Below are 11,776 nucleotides of genomic sequence, written 5' to 3'. Positions count from 1 at the left end.
TGTGGATAAAAGACCAGATAAAAAACATGCACTGTAGTGACTGTGGACTAAAATTCCAGTTTAGTTATTCATTTGACAAGGAATTATGATATGAGGACTTAAAATACTGTTGATACATCAACTTATTTTCTTCTGAAAAAAACCCTGAGTTGCTATATTAAGGAACAGGCGAGAGAACAGGTGCAGTGTTCTCATCCTTAAAATTCCATCATCAGTGTTTTATAAGCTTGTGAGAACCAAAGCAGCAGGTTTGTCTGACCCATGACTCCAGTGACAGTCACAATCACTATGTGAGTACTGTATATAAAGGTGGTCACTTACTGTGGGAAACTCTACTTCAAGCAGCAAGATGAAGGGGTTACTGGTTCTATCCGCTCTTTTTGTGGCGGTGTTTGGCAAATTGACTTTTGAGGGGTGAGTTTGCAAATCTTGTGTCTCTATTTCTCTTATATCTTTATATAACATATAAACACACAGTGGAGTAGTTGATATGTTCTATGATATAATATGTAGAAACAGATTTCCTAATCTGCCTATTCTGATATATCTAAATCATGCAAAATAGGTCCACTGAATATTGAGAACAGTATCACTACTAAGTATTAATGTCTCTGCAGTGACCAGGTTTTTCGGATCACTGCAAAAGATGCTGAGCAGATCGCTCTCCTGAAGGAACTCCCTGAAGAGATGCTCGGGGTAAAAGCCCATATATTACAACACTGTATTGTATTATATACATTTGAAGTCAAAATTTTACATATGCCTTGCAGAATCTGCAAAATAAGAGGGATTATACAAAAAGCATAATATTTTTTTATTCAGTACTGACCTGAATAAAATATTTAATATAAAAGATGTTTACATATAATCCACAACAGAAAATAACAATTGAATTTATAAAAATGTCCCTGTTTACATACGCTTGATTCTTAATACTGTGTTGCTACCTGAATGGTCCACAGCTGCTTTTTTTTTTTTTTTTTTTGTTTAGTGATAGTTCATGAGTCCCTTGTTTGTCCTGAACAGTTAAACTGCCTGTTGTTCTTCAGAAAAATCCTTCAGGTCCCACAAATTCTTAGTTTTTTTTTTTTTTTTTTTCAGCATTATCCAGCAATGGCTGTATGGTTTTAAGATCCATATTTTCCTGAGTGACTCATATGCAAATATTATAGAAAGTTCAAATGCTTAATAATGCTTCAGAAGGAAAAAACAATGCATTAAGAGTCAGGGGGTGAAAACTTATGAACAGAATGAAGAATTTTTCTTATTTTGCCTAAATATCATATTTTTTCATTTAGTACTGCCCTTTGGAAGCTACAGAAGATTTTTATATGTTTCCAAAAAGACAAAAATAAGTTTAATTTACACTGATCTTCAAATTCAAAAAGTTTTTCCTTCTGGAGCATCAGTGAGTGTTTGTACCTTCTGTAATAGTTGCATATGAGTCCCTCAGTTGTCTTCAGTGTGAAAAGGTGGATCTCAAAATCATGCAGTCATTGTTGGATAGTGTTCAAATACATGAAAATGCTGAAAAACCAAAGACTTTGTGGGAAATGAAATGTTTTTCTAAAGATCAGCAGGCAGTTTAACTGTTCAGGACAAACACAGGACTCATGAACAACAAAAACAAAACACAGCTGTGCATCATTCTGGTAACAACGGTATTAAGAATCAAGTGTATGTAAACTTTTGAACAGGGTCATTTTTATAAATTCCACTATTATTTTCTCTTATAGACTATATGTAAATGTCTTTTATGAGATATATCTTATTCAGGTCAGTACTAAATAAAAAAATAACATGTGTTTTGTATGATCCCTCTTATTTTGGTAAAATAATTAACATTTTGCAGATTCTGACTTTTGACTTCACTTTATGGTATTTACAAAGTAATACCTTACATTTTCCTCTGTGTTCAGCTGGACTTCTGGATGCCTCCCTCTCGTGCGTCCCTGCCCGTGGATGTGCATGTCCCATTTCAAAGCCTCCAGGCTGTCAGGGCGCACCTGGCATACCATCAGATCCCATATCGTGTCATGATTGAGAACGTCCAGGTGGGACTGTATCAAAGCTGTGTTTGAAAAAAGAAAAACGAAACATGAATGATAATTAAACTTTTGGTCATATTTAATTCCATATAACACTGTTTCTACACAGAACATGAATGGCATCAACCTAAAGTTTAAATGATTTGCAAAAGTCGTTTTGTTAGCCTAAACTAACACTTAACAGACAGAACAATTACAAACTGCAATGTTGAAAATACTTATCTGATGGCTTTCTGTACCATAAGGCTTTGTTGGATGTGGAGCAACGCCAGATGGTGAAATATCGCAACTTTCCAAGAAGTACCGATGACTTTGTCTACACCACCTACCATGACCTGGACTCTGTGAGTGCTGAAACTTTTAACATCAACCTTTTCAAATAAACTGTTTTATTGTGCTTTAAAATTGTTTGTATCAAATATGTATCTGACTTCAGTTCAGGCTGTTGTGTATCCACATTTTTTCAACGCAGTAGTAATGTGGGCGAGACTTCTGGTTCATTTTGCACCCGCAGATTCCAGATTTTCATAGTTGTATCTCGGCCAAATATTGTCCTATCCTAACAAACCATATATCAATAGGAAGCTTTAATATGATATATAAATATACATTGGTCGTATATGCTCAGCAGGCCCCTTTTTTATACGACCCTGTTCTAGCTTCCCAAAGGGTAAATTTTCACCTTTTTTGATAAGTATTGGCCTTTTTTCCCAATTTTGCAAAAAACCTAGAAGTAGTTAGAAAAAGTTTTTTTTTTTTTACATCATCTTTTTTTTTTTTCAATCAGTTAACAAATGATTTGATTTGATTTGACAGCGGAGGTCCTATATTGTTTATATTGCACATATGTGCAAAAAACCACGCTCCTTACAATCGTTTATGCCCTTGAAAAATGCAGATTCAATATGAAACTCATAATCATGCTGAGGCTGTGTAGCTTAATACATACATGCCGATTGCACACATGAGCGCATATGATCTGCTCCGTGTATTGCGTCTCTGTGTAGGGGGCGGGGCAATACGGACTCTAGAGAGCATTTGATTGGACAGAATGTTTGATGAGAAACTGAAGTGCACGGGGATATCATCAAAATCGTTGATTCATATTGGCGGAAGTGACGAGTCTGTAAGTTTTGGATGCCCATATCTTGTATACGCGAATTTTGTCGTTGTTTTGAAGCACACTAGCTTATAGATAATCTTAAGGATAATATATTCATACTAAAAGCCAAAAAACTTTCATTTTGATTTCAAGGGGACTTTAACCTTGTTTAACAGGTGCTCAAAATTTGTTGGCCAATGGCAGCCACGGTTTTTAAAATACATAATTGTCCTTGTAGACACTTTGGAGCACTTCGCACCAAGACAGTGCACAACGATTTTCATGTTGTTAGGACAAAGGCAGTTTTTATGTTTTTTCTCTCTTACAGCACCACCAAGTGGCCAAACTCTGTGATTTTTTTCCTGTGGCCTCAGATTGAGCTCATACACATGTGTTCTGAGTTTGGCTGAGACATTTCATTCTGTTCAGAATCAGGAGTTATAGGCATTTTACTTAAAGTGGCCCTGCCCCTTTCTAACGTTTTGGCATTACTTTGCGAAACGGAGTTTTTTGGGGATGATTATTGATATTCACTGCCCAGAGAATAGTTCTGCACTGGTTGGTTCTGATTGGGCGAAAAACCTAAAAATAGTTTTTCAAAAAATGTTAAATACCCATATATTTTGCCAAGCTAATCTGTGTGCATTTTGTTCGGCGTGGGTCAAGGATACCCAATGACATAAGACACTTGAGCCTGCAACTTACGGTTGAGGAGTTTTGAGCAATTTCATACTTTTGATCGCTGTAGCGCCCCCATCAGGCCGATTGGGGCGAGCATTTGGTGACGTTTCAGGCGGTGTGAGTACTACCATCCCTCCAAGTTTCAAGTCTTTACGGGTTTGGTCTGCACAATCTGTTTTATGCGGAGATCACTGATCCGTGACCATTCTAACAATTTGTGATGATAATGAATGAGATAGGAAGCAAAAGCAGTGTGAACACATATATTTATTAACGACAAATATGGTGAACACAAACTCCGTGAAGACAATGATGAACTCCGTGGGTGATGATGTTATCTCTCGGCTGGGTGGCGCAGTGGCTTGATGGCTTGGTGATGACGTGGCGTGAATCTCCCGTGATAAATACAAATCCAGTGACGATCAACGGCGAAATAGACAATCCAACATGAACAAGACCAAGACAAACCAACACGACAGTCCAACATCCAGATCAACTATCAGACAGGGAAGGAGAGAATGAGGTGAGTATAAGTAGCTGATGGTAATGCGTGACACCTGGTGTGGGGACTGATTAGCAGCTGAATCCAATGAGCATGACAAACCACATGAAAGACACCAAATCACGAGACCTGAGAATGCAGCCGATCCATGCACCGTGACAGTACCCCCTCTCCTAGGAACGTCCCCTGACGTTCCCAGCCTCCTGTACCTGTTGATTGAATTCATCAATAAGTGAGTGATCCAGTATGTCTCTAGCAGGTACCCAACTTCTCTCCTCCGGACCGTAACCTTCCCAGTCCACCAAGTACTGGAATCCGCGTCCCCTCCGCCTAGAGTCCAGAATACGGTTGACCGAATAGGTTGGTTCCCCGTCTACGAGCCGCGGCGGTGGGGGAACCGAGGCAGGCGGATTTATGCGAGCAAAAAATACGGGTTTAATTTTAGATACATGGAACACGGGATGAATCCTCCTGTACGCTGGAGGGAGGTTGAGGCGGACTGCCACCGGACTAATGATTTTGGTGACAGAAAACGGGCCAATAAATTTGGGAGCAAGTTTATTCGAAACGGATCGGAGAGGAATGTTCTTGGTAGAAAGCCACACTTTGGAACCGACGACGTATACGGGAGGCCTCGACCGGTGGCGATCGGCTTTGGCCTTGGTGCGCGCTCCCACCTGGACCAGAGTCTCACGGGCTCTGGACCATGTGCGACGGCACCTCTGGACGAAGGCGTGAGCGGAGGAGACCGCGACTTCGGATTCCAGACTGGGAAAAATTGGTGGCTGGTACCCTACACTACATTCAAAAGGGCGAAAGGCCCGTGGCAGACACTGGTAAGGCATTGTGTGCGTACTCCACCATCGACAGCTGCTGACACCAGGAGGAAGGATTTCGAGCGACCATACATCGTAGTGTTCTCTCCAAATCTTGGTTGGCTCTCTCAGTTTGCCCATTGCTTTGAGGATGGAACCCCGAAGAGAGACTAACAGTGGCCCCCAGAAGTTTACAAAACTCTCGCCAAAATTTGGACACAAACTGGGGTCCTCTGTCAGAGACCACATCTGTCGGGAGGCCATGTAACCGAAAGACGTGATCAATGACTGCTACCGCTGTCTCCTTGGCTGAAGGTAATTTGGGCAAGGGGATGAAATGAACCGCCTTCGAGAACCGGTCCACCACGGTCAAAACTACCGTGTTACCCTGAGAGGGTGGGAGGGCGGTAACAAAATCTAGCGCAATGTGGGACCAGGGTCTCGAAGGGATTGGCAGCGGTTGTAGGAGCCCATCTGGAGGTCTGTTAGAAGTCTTACCAGTGGCACAAACTGAACAAAATTGCGAACATCACGAGCCATGAGTGGCCACCAAAATCTTTGCTTGACCAAATGTAAGGTGCGACTTACCCCTGGATGACATGCTACATTGGAACAATGGCCCCATTGGATAACTTCGGACAGAAGACTTTCTGGCACAAACAAACGGTTAGGTGGGCAACCGGTCGGAGGCGTTACCCCATGTAAGGCTGTCTTAACCTTCGATTCGACCTCCCAACTGAGAGTAGAAACAATAAGTGTCTCAGGAAAAAATACTCTCGGGAGTGGACGGGCGATCGGAGTGGTCAAAAATTCGAGATAAAGAATCGGGTTTGACATTTTTGGAACCCGGGCGGTACGAAAGAGTAAAATCAAAACGTCCGAAAAAAAGTGCCCACCTAGCCTGCCTAGAGTTTAGTCTTTTGGCAGTTCTGATGTATTCTAGGTTCTTATGATCGGTCCAAACCATAAAGGGTACCCCCGATCCCTCCAACCAATGACGCCATTCCTCCAATGCTAGCTTGACTGCCAACAGCTCTGTTACCAATATCGTAATTTGACTCTGCTGGCGACAAACGATGAGAGAAAAACGCGCAGGGATGCATCTTGTCGTCCGAGGGTGAGCGCTGTGAAAGCACCGCACCTACCCCCACCTCTGACGCGTCGACCTCTACCACGAACTGACGTGACGGATCAGGGGTAACAAGAATGGGGGCCGAAACAAAGCGGCGTTTGAGGTTGGCAAACGCAGCTTCCGCTGCGTCTGACCACCTGAACGCCGTTCTGGGAGAGTTCAAGGCAGTCAGAGGTGCGGCTAGTTGGCTGTAATTGCGAATAAAACGCCGGTAAAAATTGGCGAACCCCAGAAACCTTTGTAGGGCCTTACGGGAATCTGGACTTGGCCAATCTACCACAGCCTTGATTTTCTCGGGATCCATGCGCATACCCTCAGCCGACACGATGTACCCTAGAAAAGGAACAGACTGTGCATGAAAGTCGCATTTCTCCGCCTTGACAAAAAGCCCATTCTCTAGCAGCCTCTGAAGCACTCGTCTGACGTGTTGAACATGTTCCTGGAGAGAAGAAGAAAAAATCAATATGTCGTCCAGGTAGACAAATATGAACTGATCGACCATATCTCTCAACACATCATTAACGAGTGCCTGAAAGACACCTGGGGAGTTGGACAAGCCGAAGGGCATGACCAAGTACTCAAAGTGCCCCCTGGGGGTATTAAAGGCGGTCTTCCATTCATCTCCCCTCCTGATGCGAACCAAATGATAAGCGTTTCTTAAGTCCAATTTAGTGAAGATCGATGCTCCCTGCAACCTCTCGAAGGCTGAAGATATCAACGGCAAAGGATAAGTATTCTTTACCGTGATATTATTCAGCCCTCGGTAATCAATACAAGGTCGCAGAGATCCATCTTTCTTCCCCACAAAAAAGAACCCCGCCCCCGCTGGAGAAGAGGAGGGTCGAATGAACCCGGCTGCTAGAGAATCAGAAATGTATTTCCCCATAGCCTCTCTCTCAGGAATAGAAAGTGAGTATAACTTGCCCTTAGGCGGAGACGTACCTGGCAGTAATTCTATAGCACAGTCATAGGGACGATGAGGAGGGAGAGAAGCAGCCCGAGACTTACTGAACACTTCCTTCAGGTCGAGGTACTCCGCGGGCACGTTACACAGATCCGCCGTCTTCTCCTGCAACACAGACTCAGATACAGACGGAGAGGCAGACACAAGACAAGACTCATGACATTTAATGCTCCACTCAGACACCGATTTCAGCTGCCAATCAATCCGGGGGTTGTGTTTGATGAGCCAGGGATGTCCTAAGACGACGGGTGCGTGGGGTGAGTCCAGGATGTAAAAGGAGATGCTCTCACGGTGGTTACCAGATACCGTGAGAGTGATGGGTTCCGTGATGGTGGTGATGGTGGGAAGCGTCTGACCATTGAGTGCGTGGACTGCAATAGAACTGGTGAGGGGGAGGAGAGGAACATGATTATGATGCGCAAATGAAGAATCCATAAAATTACCCTCAGCCCCTGAATCCAAAAGTGCAGTGCAGTGCAGGTCCAGACGATGCCATCTAAGCCTGACCGGGAGGAGCGTGGAGGTAGATCTGAACGAGGACTTGATAGCGGAGATCCCACCCGACAGTACCCCCTTCCTTACTGCCGGGCTGGCCCTTTTACCCGGGCAGCTTAAGGCGAAATGCCCCGCCGCCCCGCAGTACAGGCAAAGGCCGTGAGACCTCCGCCTCTCCCTCTCCTCCCGAGTCAACCGAGCTCGACCCACCTGCATGGGCTCGTGATCCTGGAACGGGCCGACCGCGTCGTTGCCACTGGCTCGAGCTGGAGGTCCCTCCCCAGGGGGAAGCCGAGCGGGTAAACACCGCCGCTCGGCTCGGGAGAGTCGAGCGTCTACCCGTCTGCGGGTAGATCCAGGGCGTAGATCTCACGTTGGACGCGGTTAGCCAGCCCATGCAGGAACATGTCCCACTGCGCCTCCTCGTTCCATCGGCACTCCGCCGACAGGGTGCGAAATTCGATAGAAAAGTCTGAGACGGATCTCTCCCCCTGTTTGAGATCCGTCAAGCGCCGCGCGGCCTCCCTCCCAGTGGCCGTGCGGTCAAACACCCGCTTCATCTCGGCGGAGAGCGCCGAGAACGAGGCACAACACGGATCTTGGTTCTCCCATACCGCCGTGCCCCACAGTGCCGCCCTCCCCGTTAACAGGGTGAGCGCGAACGCCACCTTGCTTTCCTCACTAGTTAACGTGCAAGGTTGCAACGAAAAGTGCATGGAACATCTAGTGAGGAAAGCCCGGCAGAAGTTCGGCTCACCGCTGTAAAGCTCTGGTGGGGGAAGGTGGGGTTCGGGTGACTGGGCAGCCCCGGATGGTTCATAATGGGCGGGCGGCATGGGTGGTGGGATTGGCGCAGTGGGTAGTTGCCAGTTCTGTATCCGCTGGGTGAGCTCAGATACCTGCGCCACAAGAGCTCAGACCGCTGTTCCTCTATCCGCCGAGCTCTTCTCCTGGGTCTCCAGCCGAGAGATGCAGGAACGTAAAGCCTCCTCGGCCGTGAGTGGGGTGGAGCCTGCTGCTTCCATGAGAGGTCTGATAGTTCTGTGATGATAATGAATGAGATAGGAAGCAAAAGCAGTGTGAACACATATATTTATTAACGACAAATATGGTGAACACAAACTCCGTGAAGACAATGATGAACTCCATGGGTGATGATGTTATCTCTCGGCTGGGTGGCGCAGTGGCTTGATGGCTTGGTGATGACGTGGCGTGAATCTCCCGTGATAAATACAAATCCAGTGACGATCAACGGCGAAATAGACAATCCAACATGAACAAGACCAAGACAAACCAACACGACAGTCCAACATCCAGATCAACTATCAGACAGGGAAGGAGAGAATGAGGTGAGTATAAGTAGCTGATGGTAATGCGTGACACCTGGTGTGGGGACTGATTAGCAGCTGAATCCAATGAGCATGACAAACCACATGAAAGACACCAAATCACGAGACCTGAGAATGCAGCCGATCCATGCACCGTGACACAATTACAATAGGGTTTCAGCGCTACAAACTCGAACCCCTAATAACATGGTAAGTCATACCAATTTTCAATATTAAGCAGCAAAACAAGCTGTTTTGTAGCCTACAGTTAAAAACAGCTGGATACAGATGAGACCGGAAGTCAGACCCAGAAGGGGTTTAGAAAAAAAATGGCAGCTGGCAGCAGGAAGCATAAGGTGTTTCTCAATGTCAAGGGCTGTATCCGAAATCGCCCCTATACCCTCAAATAGGGCACTATTTGAGGGGACAGCCATTTTAAGTGGTGTTCGAAACCATAGTGAACGTTCCCGAGTGCACTCATTCAATCCCACAATGCACCGCGAAAACGAGTGTACAACCGATGTACGCTCAACAGCTAGAGATAACCCATAATGCACTGTGAGAGTCGTGCGCTGACTGAATTCCCGCGTCTCTCCAGACGATGGCGCCCGCAGCTGAATCATCCATCCATTCATTTTACAACGCGCTCCTCCACTGCGTAATACAGCGTACAACACAGGTACAAATTCGTTGTAAATTGATTATTAAATTGTTTAACCAAGGTTTATACGTAAACTCCTTGACATAGTTCAAGATAAATCCTTTAATCTTACTACTCGAACTATCCGTTTTAAATGAATGTTAAACAGTATAGCAATACTATGCAAAAGCGGCAATCCTTCCGGTGCACTTAATGTCCGAATTCACTCACTCATTTTCATTCACTCCTTCAAGTGGACTGTATGAGTGGACTAATGTAGGGAATAGTGAATAGGGTATAGGGGGCGATTTCGGATACAGCCAAGGATACGTCCTTGGCAGGACTGGTCCTTCCAAGTCACTTCCTTCAGAGGCTAGGCGAGGCTCCTCTTAAACATTTCGGAGAACACATAAATGGAACAGGCTAGCAAGTGCACGTTATTGCGTCATTACCTCAGTGAAAGCTCCGCTCTTATCATTCATTTAAAAACAATTACATCCATTACGTCAAATTGACCCTGCACTGTTTAAACACACTTGACAGACAAAAAATCGATATGATTTAAAAGGAGTTTATTGATTTAAAAACGATTATATTGCCGGAGTGAACAGAACTGCGTCCATAGCAACACTCTGTTTTTCATGGCAACCGTGTGCCGTATACTTCATGGTTGTCTGTTATCAAGAAATAACAGACCGGAATTCAACCAAGCGATTGTAATAATATCTGGTATTTAAAAATATTTATAATTTAACAACTATTTGTTAAAGACTTGTCCTATCTCACAAACAAGTTTATTTTTTAAATTACCCAACTACACTATTTTTATAGCCTGGAAAAATCCAGACCCTAATCTATTAAGATTAAGGGTCTGGGATCGAGCAATGAAAAGGACCTAACTCGAGGGACAGCACCAAGCATGCATTTGAAACTCTCACTGCACGTAATTGGATAACGCCACAACCAATCACAACAATTCATGGTGTGACGTATCCAGAGCGACGGTGAACATATAAGAGTGGATTTCAAAAAAAAAAAAGGAAGGAAGTACCTGCCATTGACAGCCGGAAGCCAGTTACTGGCATTCGGAGGGTAGGAGGGACCTGCCACTTGGTGACAGCCAATCAGCATCGACCAACTTGGCAGCAACCAATCCTATGCAACTACAACAGACACGAATGGCAGTGTTTGTTGGAGTGTTACATTTTGAAATTAATGATCGAAGTAATGAATAATTGTTGCCTTGTATGTTTGATTTTAACTTTTATGCTAGCGAACGACAATGTAACTGTCTACTATAGTTAATCTTAGTATGTTAGTGGGCTACAATTAACTTAAAAATTTTCATTTACTATTAAAAATTAACATGATCAAATAATCTGACATCATACAAAGCCCGTTATGAATTTAAAGGCTTTATTAAACTACCGCAACAATGTTGTTTCTTGAAATACTACAAATGTAAAACTGAACCTTCATAACACAGCTTAAATTATTACAAAATAAAGGTAATAAGCCCGTGCACTTTTGTTATTCTGTCTTTAATCAGTTTACAGAATTTTTGAATATATATATATATATATATATATATATATATATTGGTCTCTCTATAAAATTTTTTACACACACATATTACATATATATATATATATATATATATATTATATAAAAATTGGTATATATTTGTTATAAGTTCATATACGTTTTTACTATATATATATATATATATATATATATATATATATATATATATATATATATATATATATATATATATTAGTTGTTGTTGTTGTTTTCTTCCTCTCCGAGCGACAGCTGATGTCCGGTTTTAGTGGCAGGTACTGTCGGCTGCCAGTGGCAGCCACTTCCTGCTGACAACTGCTGATTTTTCGCTGAACCCCCTCTCGTCAGACCCATGAAATTTACAAATGAGAAGAAAAAAGTGGATAAACCTACAGAATCTACAAACCATGCTCAATCATTTGATCTTCACCATGTTTTTCTCAGATTAACGGTTTCATGGACATGCTTGTGGCAGAGAACCCTGATCTGGTCAGCAAAGAGGTGAT

The 11,776-nt window shown here is 43.7% G+C and overlaps 1 protein-coding gene across 1 annotated transcript in view; it reads left to right on the top strand.

The window, feature by feature from the left end:
- The first annotated feature begins 320 nt into the window (after positions 1 to 320).
- The window catches only part of LOC141315348 (carboxypeptidase A1-like), a 12,056-nt gene continuing 600 nt past the window's right edge, over positions 321 to 11,776 (top strand). The window contains exons 1-5 of the mRNA XM_073832683.1: positions 321 to 414; positions 618 to 696; positions 1,920 to 2,054; positions 2,294 to 2,392; positions 11,715 to 11,771. Coding sequence (XP_073688784.1) covers positions 350 to 414; positions 618 to 696; positions 1,920 to 2,054; positions 2,294 to 2,392; positions 11,715 to 11,771 — 435 coding nt within the window. The 5' untranslated portion in view covers positions 321 to 349. The remainder of the gene's footprint in view (positions 415 to 617; positions 697 to 1,919; positions 2,055 to 2,293; positions 2,393 to 11,714; positions 11,772 to 11,776) is intronic.

This window comes from Garra rufa, unplaced genomic scaffold (assembly GCF_049309525.1).
Source record: "Garra rufa unplaced genomic scaffold, GarRuf1.0 hap1_unplaced_020, whole genome shotgun sequence".
NCBI classification, from domain to species: domain Eukaryota; kingdom Metazoa; phylum Chordata; class Actinopteri; order Cypriniformes; family Cyprinidae; genus Garra; species Garra rufa.
Note: the sequence above shows the minus strand (reverse complement) of the source record. Positions and strands in the feature narration are given on the sequence as shown.